Here is a 20,421-nt window from a genome sequence, read left to right as displayed (position 1 = left end):
CCATTTTAACAACATTAGTCCTCACTAACGGTTTGCTTGGTTTTAGGCAAACGAGGATATTACTCAGGTCGTGGAGATTCTCACAGCTGGTCCCGATAAGTGGAACTGGCTCACGAGGAGGCTGGTGGAGCTGACGTCTAGAGGCAGCGTTCTCATCTTTGTGACCAAGAAAGCTAACAGCGACGAGCTCGCTGCCAATCTGAACCAGGAGGGTTACACTGTTGGGCTGTTGCATGGTGATATGGATCAAAGTGAAAGAAACAAAGTCATTTCTGACTTCAAGAAAAAGTCAATTCCTATTCTAGTGGCTACAGATGTAGCAGGTGAGCGTTCCTCTGTACCTGTACGGGATTAGTCGTGGCCATGTGTGCAGCCCGCCTCTTCAGATTTTTTCCACTGTATGTACACAGCTCTTTTTAGAAGTGAGTCCAAAATGCACACCGCAATATTGGGCTTTTACTGAATTAGTACGTGAAGGCCTGAGTAATAAAGTGCATCGGTGCCTTGCTTTGTGTAAAAAGGGCACAGGGATCGAAGGAGAAAGGCCATTGATTATATCGTGATTTTTAAATTTACAGTCCCCACTGTTTATAGAGGGCGTGTTAGTGCTAATGCCATTTGCACGCTATACACGTTGGACGGTTTACATGATCAAATAGTTCTGGCCCTAATTAAACCTTGAAATGGACAAAAAATTCTTTCTTCAAGAGAACCTGTGCATAGTACCATCGGTACTTTGCAAGGAATAGGCACATTGTGATTTGCTTGATTGCTGTAATTTCCCTCTCTTGCAATGGTTGCCTGCGAAAGAACAGCAGAGGCAGCAGCAGACGAGCTTGGAAGCTTGGTATGGGTAGCAGATGACAAACAAGCTGAAATAAAAACAGAATAGGCTGGAAAAGCTCAGCAGGAGTGTGGAGAAGGAGAAGCAGTTAGCATTTCAGTTTGATGACCTTTCATCAGAACTGCTGTGTTTTCCAGCATTTTCTGTTTTTATTTCAGATTTCCAGCATCCATGGTATTTTGCTGTTTTTAGAAATGGTTGGATTAGCTGTTCCTGAACTGCTTGGTTGGGTTTTTGTAATATAATTAATTAGAAGTACACCTTAATGAGATGCAAACTACCCACTGAACACCTGTTTCTGCCTCGAATAGCTGGTGCAATTAACATCTCATTACCTCTTGGTTTTTATATTCTGTACTTCTTGGAATTAAATATAGAATCCATTAGCTGTTTTTTACAGCCTTATCAAACTGAGGTGCTGCCATTAATGTCCTGTGAACCTGTCCCCCCAAATCCCTCTGCTCTCCCACAGCCCTGAGCCTGCTTCCATTCAGAATAGAACTGCTGCTGTTATTTTTTAAACTATAAAATGTGTCACCTCACACTTACTGACAAAGTATAGTAGAATGATACAGCAGAGGAAGCTATTCGGCCCATCATGCCTGGAAAACAGTTTCTCTCCTTATTTACTCTATATCTAACCCCTTCATGATTTTGAACACCTCTATCAAATCAACTCTTAACTTTCACTGCTCAAAGGAGAACAACCCCAGCTTCTCCAGTCTCTATACTGTACATAACTAAAGTCCCTCATCCTTGGTACCCTTCTAGTAAATCTCTTCTCTCTAAGATCTTGACATTCTTCCTGAAGTGCGGTGCCCAGAATTGAACACAATACTCAGCTGAGGCCTAACCAGCGTTTCATAAAGGTTTAGCATAACTTCCTTGCTTTTGTACTCTATGCCTCCAAGTATAAAGCCAAGGATTCCATATGCTTTTTGAACAGCCTTCTCAACTTGTCCTGCCACCTTCAAAGATTTCTGTACATACACCCCCAGGTGTCTCTGTTCCTGCACCTCTGTTTAACATTGGTTCATATTGCCTATCCTCATTCTTCTACCAAGATGTATCGCTTCACACTTCTGTGTTAAATTTCATCTGCCATGTGTCTGCCCATTATTTCATCTGCCATGTGTCTATGTCCCCCTGAGGTTTGTTACTATCCTCCTCATTGTTTACTGCATTTCCAGGTTTTGTGTCATCAGCAAACAATGAAATTATGCCCTGGATACCCAAGTCCAGGTCATTAATATATGTCAAAAAGAGCAGTGGTCCTGATACTGACCCCTGGGGAACACCAGTGCATACTTCCCTCCCGTCTGAAAAACAACCGTTTACTACTACTACTCTGCTTTCTGTCCCTTTGCCAATTTTGTATCCACACTGCCACTGTCCCTTAATCCCATGGGCTTTAATTTTGCTAACAAGTCTATTATGTAGTACTTTGTCAAACACCTTTTGAAAGTCCATATACACAACATCCACCGCACTACCTTCATCAACCCTCTCCATTACTTCATCAAAGAACTCAATCAAAATGGTCAAACACGATTTGCCTTTCAATTATTAACCCATACTTTTCCAAATGGCAATTAATTTTGTGCCGGATTATTGTGCGTCAAAGTTTCCCCACCACCAACATTCAGCTGATTGGCCTGCAGTTGCCGGGTTTATCCCTCCCCCCTTTTTTAAACCGGGGTGTAACATTTGCAAACCTCCAGTCCTCTGGCACCACCCCCTTATCCAAGGAGGATTGGAAGATTGTGGCCAGAGCCTCCGCAATTTCCACCCTTACTTCACTCTGAAACCTGGGCTGCATCCCATCCAGACCGGGTGACTTTACTACTTTGAGGACTGCCAACCTTTTAAGTAGCTCCTCTTTATCTATTTTAATCCTATCCAATATCGCTACTACCTCTTCCTCTACTGTGCCATTGGCAGCATCCTCTTCTCTAGTGAAGACAGATGTCGAGTCCTCACCTCAGCCACGCCCTCGGCCTCCACAAGAAGATCTCCTTTTTGGTCACTAATCAGCCCCACCCTTCCTCTGACTAACCTTTTACTATTTATATGTTTATAAAAGACTTTTGGGTTCTATTTTATGTTAGCCAATAATTTATTCTCATACTCTCTCTTGACCCTTCTTATTCCCTGTTTCATTTTTTCTCTGTACTTTCTATATTCAGCTTGGTTCTCTACTGTATTATGAACCTTACATTTGTCATAAACCTGTTTTTCTGTCTCATTTTAATCTCTATAACTTTTGTTATCCAAGGAGCTCTAGCTTTGGATACCCTTCCTTTCCCCCTCGTGGGAATGTGTCTATTCTGTACCCAAACCATTTTGTCTTTGAAGGTCTCCCGTTGATTTCCATCTGCCACGTTTTAGTCTATTCCCCTGTATTATCAATATCCCTTTGCAGTTTTCTTAAATTAGCTATACCTCCTATTTTGGTATCATTAAAACCCTAATAAACAAAATTTGCCATGTATCAGCCACCCATTTTTCCTTTATCGTGTGCACCCGTTAGATTTGACAGAAAAGAAACTGCACTTTGTTTTTGTGACTTGCGAAGTAAATTGCTTTGGTGTTTCTGCTCCTGATCGCTATCCTGTTACTCCTGCTGTGAGTGGATCTTGAGTGAGGACTGGCTCACTGTGATGCCCCTTGTAGGGGAATAGCCTATAGGCGCACACGGTCTAGGTTGGTATGTAAAGGTTGGTAACACTGGTGAAATGCGGAAGGGGAATTGATGCTTGTGAAACTGTAAGCCAGCAATGAGTCAGCGTCTTCAGGAAGGGAGAATAAAAGTTACCATATACTGTAGTGAAATTGAACTGTTAGGTACAGTAATTTATTGATCAGAGTGAATTACACAGTATTGAAATACACTGTTTTAAAAAAAAAAAAAAAAATGTAAGGTTTGTAACTGCCCCAGGACACTGGAACATCTTTTGAGACTCGGTGTCTATTCGAGGTCACTCCCAGCTGTTGATGTAGATCTTGGAATAATTGCAATGTTCCATTTATTACAGCACGTGGTTTGGATATTCCATCCATTAAGACGGTGATTAACTATGATGTGGCTCGTGATATTGATACACACACTCACAGGATTGGGCGTACTGGCAGAGCAGGTAAGGGGCTGTTAACCTCCGCAATGTACAATATAATGTCCAGCAAAAGAGTAAAAATTCCACAAGCTAGCATTGTTTCGCATTGTGTGGGAATGGTCACGAGCAGATGATTGTAACCCTCTGTCCACTCTGGCAGTACAGGCTAGTGGAGATCTCCATGTGGCACAGGAGTTCGGACCAGTGTGAAGGTTTTGTTTCACAGTTTTTCTTTTGATACCAGATTGTTCACTTTACAACTTTTATGTTGCAAGTTTCATGTTTTGTCCCAAACAGCCTTTTAATCATTCTACCTTAGCTCTTCCTCACTTATGTATTATATATATTCTATGCATATTCCATAATTTCCAATTAGGAGTAACTCTCATATTTTCATTGTATTAAAATTAGCAAATCATAGTCATACCGGATCTTTAAAAACCCAACTGGGTTCCTAATAATCTTCAAGAGAACCTTCCACCCCTACCTGGTCTGCCCTACACATGACTGCGGTCCCACACCACATGGTGACTCTTACTGCTCATCGCTATCAAACACAAGCACCAGCACCACAGTGACTTCAGAGATTCAAGGGGGTGGCCCACCACCACCTCAGGAAGGGCAGTATGTGCCGCCTTCCCTGTGTCGGCAATGTGGAGTTTTCTTTCTGATTTCTGATCCAAGTGAGCTTGTGTAATTGTTCATGAGTGGTCAGCAAACTGGATTCTAGGGATTATTTTTTTTCCTCCAGCTCCCTGCCTTTATTAGTTAAAGAAACACTTGCATTTATATAGCACCTTTCACAACCTCCGGACATCCCAAAGCGCTTTACAGCTAATGAAGTACTTTTTGAAATGTAGTCACTGTTGTAAGGAAATGCGACAGCCAATTTGTGAACAGCAAGCTCCCACAAACAAATGTGATACCCATATACAGGAAACTCTCTGGTATCCGGCACCAACGGGACCGGGATGTTGCTGGTTGATTAAAAATTCCGGATGACGGAGAGGGTTATCTACCAAGGCTATTTTTAACAAACAAAAATTTAAAAATCAAGAAATGTGCAGTATACAGTAATTGGGTACTCACCTACAGAATGTTGTGTTAAATGGATGGTGGAAGATGCTTGATTAAGTACAGTTGAGGGTAATCCATAACTCTTTTTAATTACTTAACATTAAAACAAAACTTATACAGTAAACGACTGTATACAGTATTGTAGTTGACTGTACACTTATTCCAAGTCCTTTTGCTTGGACCAACTTTTGGGAATTCCATAATGCAAGATGGGGGAGATAATTCACGATAAAGATGGAGAGACGCACAGAAAAATGGCGGATCGGAAGAGACTCCCGGCAGCGCGGGAGAGCCAGACTCCTGTTATTGAGGTGTTCGGACTTCCGACAGCGCCAAGAAGCTGAGTAGTGGCAGTTTGGAGAACTACCCCCACTGACTAACTCGGCCACCGCAGGAAACTCGGACTCGGCAACATTTCTGGTTATTGAGGTGTTGTTTTCGGAGTATAAATTTTGCTGGTTAATAGAGAAATCCGGATATTTAGGTGCCGTTTAAACAAGAGTTTCCTGTAATGTGTTTTAGTGGTACTGGTTGAGCAATTAATGTTGGCCAGGACACTGGGGAGAACTCCTGCTCTTCTTCAAAATCGTGCCATGGGATCATCAGAGGGCAAACAGGTTTAACATTTCATCCGAAAAACTGCACCTCTGGAGCGTCAGCCTAGATATTTTGCTTAAGTATCAGTAGTGAGACTTGAACGCTCATCCTTCTGACTCGGAGGTGAGAATGCTACTACTGAGCCACAGGTGACACCCAGTGCAGTAGGTAGGAAAGTTGCCTGACCTTGAAAGCCATGCAATAATGTCAGCATTGCTCAGTGGTACCACTCTCGCCCCTGAGTCAAAAGGACATGGGTTCAAGTCCCACTCAAGACATGAGCATTTAATCTAGACTGAGGGAGTGCTGCAGTCGGAGGTGCCGTCTTTTAACCATAACATGGTTGAATTCCATATTCAATTAGGGTGAGAAGGTTGGATCTCAAACAAGCGTGCTAAGCTTGAATAAAGGAGACTATGAAGGTATGAGAGCGGAATTGAGTAGAGTGGATTGGGAAAATAGATTAAAGGGTAAGACGATACATGATCAGTGGTGTACATTTAAGGAGTTATTTTACAACTTCCAAAAAAAATGTATTCCACTGAAAAGAAAAGGGTGTAAAAGAAAAGACAGCCATCCGTGGCTAAGTAAAGAAATTAAGGATAGTATTCGACTAAAAACAAGGGCATATAAGGTAGCCAAATCTAGTGGGAGGATAGAGGATTGGGAAAACTTTAAAAGACAGCAAAAAATAACAAAAAGATTGATTAAGAAAGGGAAGATAGATTATGAAAGTAAATTAGCAAAAAATATAAAAACAGATAGTAAGAGTTTTTATTAGTTATATAAAAAGAAAAAGGGTGGCTAAAGTAAATGTTGGTCCCTTAGAGGATGAGACCGGGAAATTAATGGTGGGAAATATGGAGATGGCAAAAACACTGAGTGAGTATTTTGTATCAGTCTTTACAGTAGAGGACACTAAGAATATCCCAACACTGGACAAACAGGGGGCTATAGGGGGGGAGGAGCTAAACACGATCAAAATCACTAAGGAAGTGGTACTCGGTAAAATAATGGGACTCAAGGCGGATAAATCACCTGGACCTGATGGCTTACATCCTAGGGTCTTGAGGGAAGTGGCGGTAAGGATTGTGGATGCATTGGTAATTTTCCAAAACTCCCTGGACTCAGCAAAGGTCCCGGCAGACTGGAAAACTGCTAATGTAACACCCTTATTTAAAAAGGGCAGTAGACAGAAGGCTGGAAACTATAGACCGGTTAGCCTAACATCTGTGGTAGGTAAAATTTTGGAGTCCATTATTAAGGAGACAGTAACAGGACATTTGGATAATCATAATTTAATAGGACAAAGTCAGCATGGTTTTATGAAGGGGAAGTCATGTTTGACAAATTTGCTGGAGTTCTTTGAGGAAGTAACATATAGGGCGGATAAAGGGGAACCAATGGACGTAGTGTATTTAGACTTCCAAAAAGCATTTGACAAGGTGCCACACAAAAGATTATTGCTCAAGATAAAAAATCACGGGATTGGGGGTAATATTCTGGCATGGATAGAGGATTGGCTATCTAACAGAAGGCCGAGAGTTGGGATAAATGGTTCATTCTCAGACTGGCAATCAGTAACTAGTGGTGTTCCGCAGGGGTCAGTGCTGGGTCCCCAACTCTTTACAATCTGTATTAACGATTTGGAGGAGGGGACCGAGTGTAACATATCAAAGTTTGCAGATGATACTAAGATGGGAGGGATAGTAGTGAGTGAGGAGGACATAAAAAACCTGCAAGGGGACATAGACAGGCTAAGTAAGTGGGCAGAGATTTGGCAGATGGAATACAATACTGGAAAGTGTGAGGTTATGCACTTTGGCAGGAAAAATCGTAGAGCAAGTTATTATCTTAATGGCAAGAAACTGGAAAGTACTGAAGTACAAAGGGATCTGGGGGTCCTGGTGCACGAAACTCAAAAGGTTAGTATGCAGGTGCAGCAAGTGATTAAGAAGGCCAATGGAATGTTGGCTTTCATTGCTAGGGGGATAGAATATAAAAATAGGGAGGTATTGCTTCAGTTGTACAAGGTATTGGTGAGACCGCACCTGGAATACTGCATACAGTTTTGGTGTCCATACTTAAGAAAAGACATACTTGCTCTCGAGTCAGTACAAAGAAGGTTCACTCGGTTAATCCCGGGGATGAGGGGATGGACATATGAGGAGAGGTTGAGTAGATTGGGACTCTACTCATTGGAGTTCAGAAGAATGAGAGGCGATCTTATTGAAACATATAAGATTGTGAAGGGGTTGGATCGGGTGGATGCGGGGAGGATGTTCCCGATGATGGGTGAAACTAGAACTAGGGGGCATAGTCTTAGAATAAGGGGCTGCTCTTTCAAAACTGAGATGAGGAGGAACTACTTCACTCAGAGGGTGGTAGGTCCATGGAATATGCTGCCCCAAAAAGCTGTCGAAGCTACATCATTACATAAATTTAAAACAGAAATAGACAGTTTCCTGGAAGTAAAGGGAATTAAGGGTTACGGGGAGCGGGCAGGAATTTGGACATGAGTCTAGGTTCGGATCGGTCATGGCCCTGTGGGTAGTGGAGCGGGCCCAGGGGCCGTGTAGCCTGATCCTGCTCCTATTTCGTGTGTCTAATTCTGTTAGATTCAGGAGATAGTTCTGTGATAGTAGATTGGCGGTTAGGATCAGATCAGCCATGATCTTATTGAATGGCGGAGCAGGCTCGAGGGGCCGATTGGCGGAGCAGGCTCGAGGGGCCGATTGGCGGAGCAGGCTCGAGGGGCCGATTGGCGGAGCAGGCTCGAGGGGCCGATTGGCGGAGCAGGCTCGAGGGGCCGATTGGCGGAGCAGGCTCGAGGGGCCGATTGGCGGAGCAGGCTCGAGGGGCCGATTGGCCTACTCCTGCTCCTATTTCTTATGTTCTTAAGTCTTTTGAACAAAATATTCAACCAACATAAAAATCTTCTATAGGCATATAAATAGTGAACAGGTAGTAAGAGGAGGGGTAGGGTTGATGAGGGACTAAAATGGAGACCTACGCATGGAGGCAGAGGGCAGGGCTGAGCTGAGGTACTAAATAAGTACTTTGCTTCTGTCTTTACCAAGGAAGAAGATGCTGCCAAAGTCATGGTTAAAGAGGAGGTAGTTGAGATACTGGATGGGATAAAAATTGATAAAGAGGAGATACTAGAAAGGCTGGCTGTACTTAAAGTAGATAAGTCACCAGGACCGGATGGGATGCATCCTAGGATGCTGAGGGAAGTAAAGCTGGAAATTGCAGAGGCCTGGCCATAATATTCCAATCCTCCTTGGATACGGTGGTGGTGCTGGAGAATTGCAAATGTTACACCGTTGTTCAAAAAAGGGTGTAAGGATAAACCCAGCAACTATAGGCCAGTCGGTTTAGCCTCGGTAGTGGGGAAGCTTTTAGGAACAATAATCTGCGACAAAATTTAACAGCCACTTGGACAAGTGTGGATTAATTAAGGAAAGCCAGCGCAGATTTGTTAAAGGCAAATCGTGTTTAACTAACTTGATTGAGTTTTTTGTTGAGATAACAGCGAGGGTTGATGAGGGCAATGCGGTTGATGTGTACATGGATTTCCAAAAGGCATTTGATAAAGTGCCACATAACAGGCTTGCCAGCAAAGTAGAAGCCCATGGAATAAAAGGGACAGTGGCAGCATGAATACGAAATTGGCTAAGTGACAGGAAATAGAGAGTAGTGGTGAACGGGTGTTTATCGGACTAGAGGAAGGTACAGTGGGGTTCCCCAGGGGTTGGCACTAGGGCCACTGCTTTTCTTGATATATATTAATGATTTAGACTTGGGTGTACAGGGCGCAATTTCAAAATTTGCAGATGACACAAGACTTGTCAATGAGGAGAATAGTGGCAGATGAAATTTAATGCAGAAAAGCGCGAAGTGATACATTTTGGTAGGAAGAACGAGAGGCAGTATAAACTAAAGGGTACAATTCTAAAGTGGGTGCATGAACAGAGACCTGGGGGTATATGTGTACAACTTGTCGGTGGCAGGGCAGGATGAGAAAGCGGTTAAAAAAGCATATGGGACCCTGGGCTTCATAAATAGAGGTATAGAGTACAAAAGCAAGGAAGTTATGATGAACCTTTTATAAAACACTGGTTCGGCCTCAACTGGAGTACTGTGTCCAATTCTGGACACCGCACTTTAGGAAGGATGTGAAGGCCTTAGAGAGGGTGCAGAAAAGATTTACAAGAATGGTTCCAGGGATGAGGGACTTCAGTTACATAGATACATAGATACATAGAGATAGGAACAGGAGTAGGCCATTCGGCCCTTCGAGCCTGCTCCGCCATTCAATGAGATCATGGCTGATCTTACCAGTTCAGTACCCCGTCCCTGCCTTTTCTCCGTAACCCTTAATCCCCTTAGCCTTCAGAAATATATCCAATTCTCTCTTGAAAATATTTATTGAATTAGCCTTCACAGCCCTCTGTGGCAGGGAATTCCACAGGCTCACCACTCTTTGAGTGAAGAAATTCTTCCTCATCTCTGTTTTAAATGATTTGCCCGCTATTTTTAGACTGTGGCCCCTGGTTCTGTGCTCCCCGGCCATTGGAAACATTGGTTACGTGGATAGACTGGAGAAGTTGGGTTGTTCCCCTTAGAGCAGAGAAAATTGAGGGGAGATTTGATAGAGGTGTTCAAAATCATGAGGGGTCTAGACAGAGTAGATAGAGAGAAACTGTTCCCATTGGCAGAAGGGTCGACAACCAGAGGACACAGATTTAAGGTGATTGGCAGAAGAACCAAAGGTGACATGAGGGAAAACTTTTTTTACGCAGCGAGTGGTTAGGATCTGGAATGCACTGCCTGAGAGGGTGGTGGAGGCAGATTCAATCACAGCTTTCTAAAGGGAATTGGATAAGTACCTGAAGGATAACAACCTCAACATCTACCCTGTCAATCCCCCTCAAAATCTTATGTTTCAATTAGATTACCTCTCATTCTTCTAAACTCCAGAGAGTATAGGCCCAACTTGTCTATATAACAATGACTGTACTTCATTGGCTGCAAAGTGCTTTGGGATGTCCTGAGGACTTGAAAGGCACTATATAAATAGAAGTTTGTTCTTTCTTTACTGGCCAGGTAATCTGTAACTGAACAAACAATGCACTCCCCTCCCTAGATTTCCTGGCCATTTAACCAATGTTTAACTCTAGCCTCACCAGAGGGATATTCTAATTCTGCCATGGTTTGTTCTGTTTCTCCCGGTCCAGGGGAGAAAGGTATGGCGTATACATTGATGACCTGCAAAGACAGTAATTTCGCTGGGGATCTTGTTCGCAATTTGGAAGGAGCCAATCAGTATGTTTCCAAAGAACTGTTGGACCTGGCTATGCAGGTATATACAAGAGGCAACGGGTTAATGCTCAACTTTCTCTGCTGTGTCTGAAAGATTTAAACTTTTGTGATTGTGCATCGAGATATAAAAGATCTAAGCAATAAAATTCGAAGTGAGCAAAGGCTATTCAGCCCATTCCATTCAAAATCCATGTTTGATTATCTTCAACTTGTCTCCCAAGCCTCCTCGTTGATCTCCCTATTTTAGGCAACACTCAATTATATTTTTCACAATATCTCCTGGGGGAAAAAGAAGTTTAGTGAAATATCTCTCGTCCTCCATCCCCTTCTCAACAGGTTTAAACAGATCCAGACTCCCTTAAAAGGTGTCAGCTGACCCAGAATCATCATTCTCTGGAAGTCTGTCCACATATCCACAATCCTGAGGAGGGGGAACATTTCCTATAGTCACTGGAGACTTGTGAATTCTGTACTTGTTTCCTCCAGTCCTATGCTTGTTGTCAAAGATGAATAACTTGTTTACTTCTGGTCTGTCTATAACTTTGAGGCTGTGCAGTCCTGGATCATGTCACCCCTCTGTATTTGTCCTCCAGCAAAAATAATTGTGTTGCTAAAACCTATCTTCATGATTTAGCCCCCTAAAGAAAGAGCCTGAAATCATCCTGGTCGCTTGTCTCCGAACCCTTGCTAAAGCAGCTATGTCCTATTTAAGGCAGGGAGACCAAAACCACACACCATACTCCAGAACTACCCTCACTGTTGCAATCTGTGCAATGTCAGTACGACTTGTTCTAATTTGTAGTCCAATGCTCTCCAGATGCACTACAGGATGTGATTTGCCTTATCTGACTGCCTCACACTGACCAAATACTTCCAGAGTGTCATCAATGCTCACTCCCAAATAGTTTTCTTTTTCAGTCTCTGCCAATGGAGTCAAGACCATTGTTTTATTTTGCTTTAGATAACCGTGTGGTTGGGCCAGACCATCCCTGAACAGTGTTATTAGTGTTGCCCCTTTACAGTATGAATTTCAGTGGGGCTAGGAGCCCCTCAATTCCACCGGTCTACCAGAAAACCCTTTTTCTTTTGTTTTGTGCTTTCCATCACCCTAGATATTTTTGGTGTACAATATATAATTTTTCTGGTCTTTCTCCTGTTTGAGAGTAAACTTTTTTTGCCGAGGTTGAGTGCCAGTCTGCTGTGGTCTACCTCTTACCCTGTATGCTGCATACAAGGCACACAGCTATTGATCTAACCAATTAGCAAATCATCATCATCTGACCTGGCTTTCAGTGCTGTGCACGCAACAGTCTGAATCCATGACTGACAGTTAACGGGCTGTTTTTCTCCTTCCTTCCTCTCCTGGAGGTGCTCACTCTTGCTGGGGTATAGTTCCAACTGAGCCTCCAGGGCATTGCCCAATGACCAGTCTTCATGTGTGAAAGCCGAGCGAGTGAGTGTCTGTTGGCCATTCATTGTCACAACCCAGCCCAGTCCCGTCTTCCCCAAAGGTCCACGCGCATACTTTGCAGCAAGGGTCACACAGCAGTGATCTTGAGTAGGAACCCAGGCTGATTTTTCCCTTTCCTAACCCTGGTGCTGAGGCCAATTGTACAACTCCAGTTGCAGCTTCAGCTGAGACCATGGATTGAGCCTGTGACCTTACTCTAAACTTTTTGCATTCATTTCCTGCACAAACCGATCATGAAACCTAGACTGTTGACCAAGTACATAAAAGCCAATCGTTCAAAAAAATATATCTTGAGCATCAGGATAAAAATGAGGAAAGGCCACTCGGCCCATCTGTTTTTCCAGGTCCACACGCAGGCACTACTTAAACAGGGTGTGTTTACACAACGATTTGTTGTATGTGAAGTGCTTTGGGACTTCCTGAGAGAGATGCGGAGGTGCGATCTTATTAAACTCACTCAGTTTTTATTCCTTGTCCAGTGAAGATGCCAAGCCTGATACCTGCACCAAGCTTGTCCCTTCTACGAGTCATCAAGAATTCCAAGTTTTTTTTAATGAATACATTGACAGGCACTAAACAGTCTTCCCAAGCTCTTATGAAGGGTCTACTCCCAAAATATTAATGTCTTTTTCTCTTCTCGGATGCTGATAGGCTTGCTGTATATTTCCAGCATTTTCTATTTTATTGCAATATTCCTGAGTGTCCTCTCTAATCTTTCCCAGTGTTCGTGTCATCTGGGATTTCTACTGTAACTAATACAAGCAAATCCACAGCATCCTGTTTAGTAATCCCTGCTGTACAACGTGCCGATACTTTGAAATACAAACAGAAAATGCTGGAAAAACTCAGCAGGTCAGGCAGCATCCGTGGAGAGAGAAACAGAGTTAACGTTTCAGGTCGATGACCTTTTGTCAGAACTGGAAAAAAGCAGGAAAAGGAACCGATTTTTCAGCATACTTTGAGTTTGGTCAGCGAGTTCACACAAGTCCATGACGCTCGCTCAATATGATTCATTGTTGTACGTTACCTTACATTTCTAAGCACCACTTTCACCCACCTGCCCAATTGCTAGGTATCCAGAGCTTTCTGAATGATATCCCTCTGCACCCTAGGTGCTACCCCACAAGGAGGGGGAATCAGGGGGAGTGACAAATCCTGGTCTACATCATGCAGCAGTCTGCTTCAGTGATGTTTATCAAGGCTTGGAGATGGATCACCTGATATCTTAACCATGGATAGCAAGGGAAACAAGCAAATAACTTAAAAAAGATGGAGCTTCTACAGTTACAGGATTACCTTCAGTGCGTTGCTGTGTATAACGATTCTTCAATGCAAGCATTAATTCACTGGTTTGATACTGTGTATTACTCTGAAAGTTATCAGTAAGTATTTTAATAACGGTTTGTCACTTTCAGAACCCATGGTTCCGAAAGTCTCGTTACAAAGCTGGGAAAGGGAAGAGAATGAATATCGGAGGAGGAGGACTGGGCTACAGAGAGCGCCCAGGGCTGGGCTCCGACACCTCAGTAAGTAAATGATGGTTTGGGGATGTTATCAACGTCAATAAATATTCTACTTCAGTTGGAAGAAGTGCAGCCCCAGCAAGTCACTCATGCTGGAGCACTGTCCCTTCTTTACCACTGAATACAAATATGAGAGCTGGTGTCTTGAAAACTACCACTAACCTTGTGTTCTGCCTAGGACTGTTGTAGTTTATGTTGGGTGAGCTTCGCCAATCACATTGAAGCCTGAAATGGAATGAACTGTACTAAAGATAATGTTCCATTTTTAACCTAACCTTTAGTTTGTAATTGAGATATACCACTGTTGTATCCTATTGAGATCTTCAGCCAGAAGTGTCGAGTGGATGATCCATCCCGGCCCCCTCCCGAGGTCCCCACCATCACAGAAGCCAGTCTTCAGCCAATTCAATTCACTCCACGTGATATCAAGAAACGGCTGAACACACTGGATACAGCAAAGGCTATGGGCCCCAACAATGTCCCGGCTGTTGTTCTGAAGACTTGTGCTCCAGAACTAGCCGTGCCTCTAGCCAAGCTGGTCTATTACAGCTACAACACTGGCATCTACCCAACAATGTGGAAAATTGCCCAGGTATAAATTGCCCGGGTATGTCCTGTCCTCAAAAAGCAGGACAAATCCAATCCGGCCAATTACCACCCCATCAGTCTATGCTCAATCATCAGCAAAGTGATGGAAGGTGTCGTCGACAGTGCTATCAAGTGGCACTTACTCACCAATAACCTGCTCACTGATGCTCAGTTTGGGTTCCGCCACTCGACTCCAGACCTCATTACAGCCTTGGTCCAAACATGGACAAAGGAGCTGAATTCCAGAGGTGAGGTGAGAGTGACTGCCCTTGACATCAAGGCAGCATTTAACCGAGTGTGGCATCAAGGAGCCCCAGTACAATTGAAGTCGATAGAAATCGGGGGGAAAGACTCCACCGGCTGGAGTCATACCTAGCACAAAGGAAGATGGTTGTGGTTGTTGGAGGCTAATCATCTCAGCCCCAGGACATCGCTGCAGGAGTTCCTCAGGGCAGTGTCCTAGGCCCAACCATCTTCAGCTGCTTCATCAATGACCTTCCCTCCATCATAAGGTCAGAAGTGGGGGTGTTTGCTAATGACTGCACAGTGTTCAGTGCCATTCACAACTCCTCAGATAATGAAGCAGTCTATGCCCGCATGCAGAAAGACCTGGATGACATTCAGCTTGGCCTGATAAGTGGCAAGTTACATTTTTGCCTTACAAGTGCCAGGCAATGACTATCTCCAACAAGAGCGCGTCTAACCACCGCCCCATGACATTACTATCGCCGAATCTCTCAACATCCTGGGGGTCACCATTGACCAGAAACACATACTGTGGCTGCAAGAGCAGGTCAGAGGCTGGGTATTCTGCAGCGAGTGTCTCACCTCCTGATTCCCCAAAGCCTTTCCACCATCTACAAGGCACAAGTCAGGAGTGTGATGGAATACTCTCCACTTGCCTGGATGAGTGCAGCTCCAACAACACTCAAGAAGCTCAACACCATCCAGGACAAAGCAGCCCGCTTGATTGGCACCCCATCCACCACCTTAAACATTCACTCCCTCCACCACCGGCGTACTGTGGCTGCAGTGTGTACCATCTACAAGATGCACGGCAGCACCTCCCTAACCCGCGACCTCTACCACTTAGAAGGACAAGGGCAGAAGGCGCCAAGTTCCCCTCCAAGTCACACACCATCCTGACTTGAATATATATCGCTGTTCCTTCATCGTCGCTGGGTCAAAACCTGGAACTCCCTCCCTAACAGCACTGTGGGAGCACCTTCACCACACGGACTGCAGCGGTTCAAGAAGGCGGCTCACCACCACCACCTCGAGGGAAATTTGGGACGGGCAATAAATGTTGGCCTTGTCAGCAACGCCCACATCCCAGGAACGAATAAAAAAAAATCTACTGCTCCGTTAAATCTTACTGAGCTATATCGCTCAGCTAACTCATTAATTTCTATTGCATGAACTTCGTGAGGCTGTATTTGCCTCTGTGTTGACTTTAAACCTGTTGCTTGATGCATGGTAACCGTATTGGTTGTGGGTGTTTGTCTTGCACAGGACAGATCGTCTGGCAACGTGCTGTCTAATTATGAAGCGTACAAACCATCCACAGGAGCAATGGGTGACAGAATGTCAGCCATGAAGGCAGCATTCCAGGTAAAGCTCCTTCGATGGAGCTGCGGTTTTGGGCTGACTATGATTTTGTAAACTGTCGCTATCTCTGACATTTTAAGGAGATTAGTTGAAGTTCATGGGATTATAAAAATGATCCTTGATGTATTTTCCACTTTAAAGGGCTGATTAAATAGCTGCTCAGCTTCACTTCCCAATGTAGTGCTCGAAGGTTAGTGCTTTTATTATGTTCCATTCACTGCTCGAGCCATTTAAATGCTAGTGAGCATTCAGAGCGCTGCTTAGCTGTACAGGTATTGAGTCATCCTAAAAATCCTTTACAGTAGTTAATCAGTTATAGACAATGAGCAACCTACTCATGGTGTTAATAGCCATCTGTATGCAAAATCGTGCAGATTAACAATGTTGCACCTGAGGCAACAATAGGGAACTGCCACTAAAGTGAGCAGAAGGACCAAACTGCAACAACATGGTATCAGGTGATTTGTGGTTTGGAAAGCAGATTCTGATCATTATGTGACTAGCCACTACAAGCAGTGGTTAGTCAGGCGTACGGTAGCATAGTGGTTAAGTTACTGGGCTAGTAATCCAGAGGCCTGGACTAATAAGCCAGTGAGTTCAAGTCACACTGCGGCAGCTGGGGGAATTTAAATTCAGTTAATTAAATAAAGCTGGTATTAGTAATGGTGACCATGAAACTACTGGGTTGTCAGGAAAAACCCAACTGGTTCACTAATGTCCTTTAGGGAAGGAAATCTGCTGTCCTTACCCGGTCTGGCCTATATGTGACTCCAGACCCACAGCAATGTGGTTGACTCTTAACTGCCCTCTGAAATGGCCCAGCGAGACACATAGAAACATAGAAGATAGGAGCAGGAGTAGGCCATTCGGCCCTTCGAGCCTGCTCCGCCATTTGATGAGATCATGGCTGATCATCCAAATTCAGTACCCTGTCCCTGCCTTCTCCCCATATCCCTTGATCCCTTTAGCCTTAAGAAATATATCCAACTCTTTCTTGAATATATTTAATGAACTGGCCTCCACTGCCCTCTGTGGCAGAGAATTCCACAGGTTCACCACTCTCTGGGTGAAGAAATTCCTCCTCATTTCAGTCCTAAATGGCTTACCCCTTATCCTTAGACTATGACCCCTGGTTCTGGACTCCCCGGCCATCAGTTGTACCAAACTGCTACGACAAAGTCACTGTGGGAGTACCTTCACCACAAGGACTGCAGTGGTTCAAGAAGGCGGTTCACCTTCTCATGGCCAATAAATGCCAGCCTGGCCAGTGACGCCCACGTCCCGTGAATGAATACATTTAAAAAAGTCTAACCGGGTTCCACTGGATAAAAATGCATGATGGTGCAAAATAGCTCTCTGGAGATCACAAATTCTCCACTGTTCGCAATCAGACCAATAAAAGTAAAGGAGTGCTTTTAAGGGATTGCTTAAAATGTTGCATTAACCAGGATTGTTCATGACATTCACCTTTATGGTTCCAGCAATTTTAATTAGGCTGTTTATTCATTTTAAATTTAATTGATCTAAGCAATCTAATAGCTGGCAACCGTTTTGTTTTTTGAGAGTATAGTTCTTAATCACGGGTGTATTTGTACTCTGTGAAGAAAACTCTGCACTGTGGATCAAATTATCCTGTAATTAATTTAATCTCATTCATATGGCCTTTCATTCCATTCATGTATCCTTTTCCTTCCTGGAGGAGCTACCTTCAGTAAGAGATAAAGATGACATTCCAGCACTACACACTCAGCATCATCGAGACAGAAGGTCCCAGGTTTTGTTCTTGCTCCCTGCTGCGTTAGTTGGTGTCAGCAGTTTGAGTTTAGTGTCAGTTTTAGTGGGTGGGGCAAATCTTCCGGGTTCCTACCCCACGTGTTGGCTAAGGGTAGGATCAAGCTCTAGTCTGATCTCCCCACCCCCTCACCCAAGTTTAATAGGTTGCCGATCCTCACCGCCTGTGCTCACGCATGAACATCCTCTAGCACCTCATCCAGTCGGCCATTGTTCTCACGCGAGTGTTATTCAGCTCATCTTCTGTGGAGGGCATCATCTGGTGTCTGCACAAGCCCATTCCACTGGGGTCACAAGTTGGCAATCAAGAACTTTGTCTATTTTTCCTCTCCTTAGCCTTGGTTTAATGAGCCCAATTGTAGCAGCTCTATTACTGTCCTGGCCTAGATCAGGCAACTCAGCACAGACTGGTGATTGAACCTGGGCCATCTGGTCTGTAAGGCTTGGTGCTACCGACTAGCATATCAGGGACTTAAATTAATTCTGACTGAGGTTGTATCTCACAGAATTCTCATCCATTGAGTTTGGATCTGCTAGTTTTTGTAACTGGAGCAGTAGCCCAGGGCTAGTGACCCTCCGCTCTCTGGATGCAAAATGCTGTAGCTCCAACGCACCGTGCCACCAGTTTGGTTTCCCCCTAAATCCACAGCGAAGGCGTGAGGATTAATCCTTTTTTGTGAACACTACCATTGGGCATCAGCAGTTTGCATCAAAATAATAGGTTCCTTGGGACAAGAGAGACCCCACAGAGTGTAAACCATGTATATTCAGCAATAGTGAAGAGGGTTGAAGGCCACCTGAATCACTTACAATACGTTCCCGCTTTGTCCTTCATGTACTGCAAAGGAGGGTCAGTGAAAGCCTCACACTTTTCAGCCACAACAGACCATTCCAACACACTGATACTTATTACTTATCACAAAATATGATGTCATGAACGTGAAGTAGCAGCATATCGCAACTCGGTCCACAGATGCGGTGTTGCTGATACAGGTCCAGTACCTGCAGTGCTAAGGCTGGTGTTTGGAGCTGTACACCACTGCATACTAACATTGTGCTTGTTTTATTCCACCAGTCACAATACAAATCACACTTTGTTGCAGCCACCGGTAGTGCTCCGAAGATCACAGGCTCCGCTGCTGGTACTAGCAACTGGACTAGTGCTGGGAGTCTCAGCATCATCCCTACCTGTCCTCTGGGCAATCCGGCCATCAACCTGCCCCCAGTCCCCAGCGGTAATAGTGCAGGTAGTGGACGGAATAAAGACAACAGCAGTCGTCCTGTTGAAATCAAGATCAGTCGCCCTGTTGATGGTAGCCCTAACCGCTCCGAAGGCAGCGGTCGTCATAGTGACAACTTCAGTCGTCATAGCGATGGCAGCAGCCGTCACAGCGATAGCAGCGGTCGTCACGGCGATTCTAGCAGCCGCCATTCGATCAGCAAGTACAACGATCGAGGCGGGGACAGCAGGCACAGCGACCGAGGCAGTGAGAGGCACAGTGACCGGAACAGCGAGAGGCACGTTGACCGCAGTGACCGGCACAGCGATCGGCGCAGTGACAGCCGGCATGGTGATAGGCACACAGAGAGCCGAAGTAGTGACAACCGGCACGGCGAGGCCAGGAGCACTGGTCAAAACCGCAGCGGTGGGGAGAGCGGGAGCGCCGGCCAAAACCGGAGCAGTGGGGAGAGCGGGAGCGCCAGCCAAAACCGGAGCAGTGGGGAGAGCGGGAGTGTCGGCCAAAACCGGAGCAGTGGGGAGAGCAGGAGTGAGGACGAGATCGGGAGCAGCGGGGAGAGTGGGAGCACCGGCGAAAGCAGGAATGGAGACAGCAGAAGCAGCAGTCGGACCAGTTCCACCGAGAATGATGGCTTTGCTGTGCCAGAGCCTCCTCCCAGAAAGAAGAGGAGCAGGTGGGACAATTAAATCCCGGCATTTGTGTTCCACACATTCTCTTGCAGACACAAAGATGCTTACACTTTGAATCCCTGTTAGAAACTGCAATGCATAGTTTTATCTGCATAACCATCGAAAGAAAAAGGGACACTACAGAATGGATTTTTATTTAGAGTAGTAAACTATGTATCTTATATGTTAGTGCTGGTATTTGAAATGGAAAATTCTAGAAGTTGCGGTCATTGGGAGTTTTTCAAATTGTCGGATACTTTCAATTTACTGTCTGTTTCACTTGTTTTGCCTTTGCTCTGCTCTCTTTGTGAAACAGTAAAGTCATCTCGAATGTTTCTGAAATCGTCGTGAAGCCTGCCTACTTTCTTTTTGCTGACTTGCATTGTGAAATCCAGCTGTGTTTAGGTTGACGTTGCTATTCTGACGGGAGCAGGCTGTAAAGAGGAAACTTTCTTATTGCTGTTTCCCCAGGCTGGGGTCAGCAGACTCTGCCCTCGATCTGGTCCCAGCTTGATCACGAAGTCACTTACTATTGTGTTTGAGAAGTTGGCTCCTTTTATTAAAAAATAAAATTA

At 44.6% G+C, this 20,421-nt stretch overlaps 1 protein-coding gene across 1 annotated transcript in view; it reads left to right on the top strand.

The window, feature by feature from the left end:
* Positions 1–20,188, top strand: part of ddx42 (DEAD (Asp-Glu-Ala-Asp) box helicase 42) — an 83,363-nt gene extending 63,175 nt beyond the window's left edge. Inside the window, exons 14-19 of the mRNA XM_085966660.1 lie at positions 47–323; positions 3,880–3,981; positions 10,872–10,996; positions 13,843–13,953; positions 16,051–16,149; positions 19,013–20,188. Coding sequence (XP_085822786.1) covers positions 47–323; positions 3,880–3,981; positions 10,872–10,996; positions 13,843–13,953; positions 16,051–16,149; positions 19,013–19,864 — 1,566 coding nt within the window. The 3' untranslated portion in view covers positions 19,865–20,188. The remainder of the gene's footprint in view (positions 1–46; positions 324–3,879; positions 3,982–10,871; positions 10,997–13,842; positions 13,954–16,050; positions 16,150–19,012) is intronic.
* The last annotated feature ends 233 nt before the right edge of the window (positions 20,189–20,421 follow it).

The sequence above is a fragment of the Somniosus microcephalus genome, chromosome 24 (assembly GCF_052327205.1).
Source record: "Somniosus microcephalus isolate GS21.2 chromosome 24, FLI_Smic_1.0, whole genome shotgun sequence".
In the NCBI taxonomy this organism is placed as follows: domain Eukaryota; kingdom Metazoa; phylum Chordata; class Chondrichthyes; order Squaliformes; family Somniosidae; genus Somniosus; species Somniosus microcephalus.
This window is presented reverse-complemented; position numbering and strand designations above follow the sequence as displayed.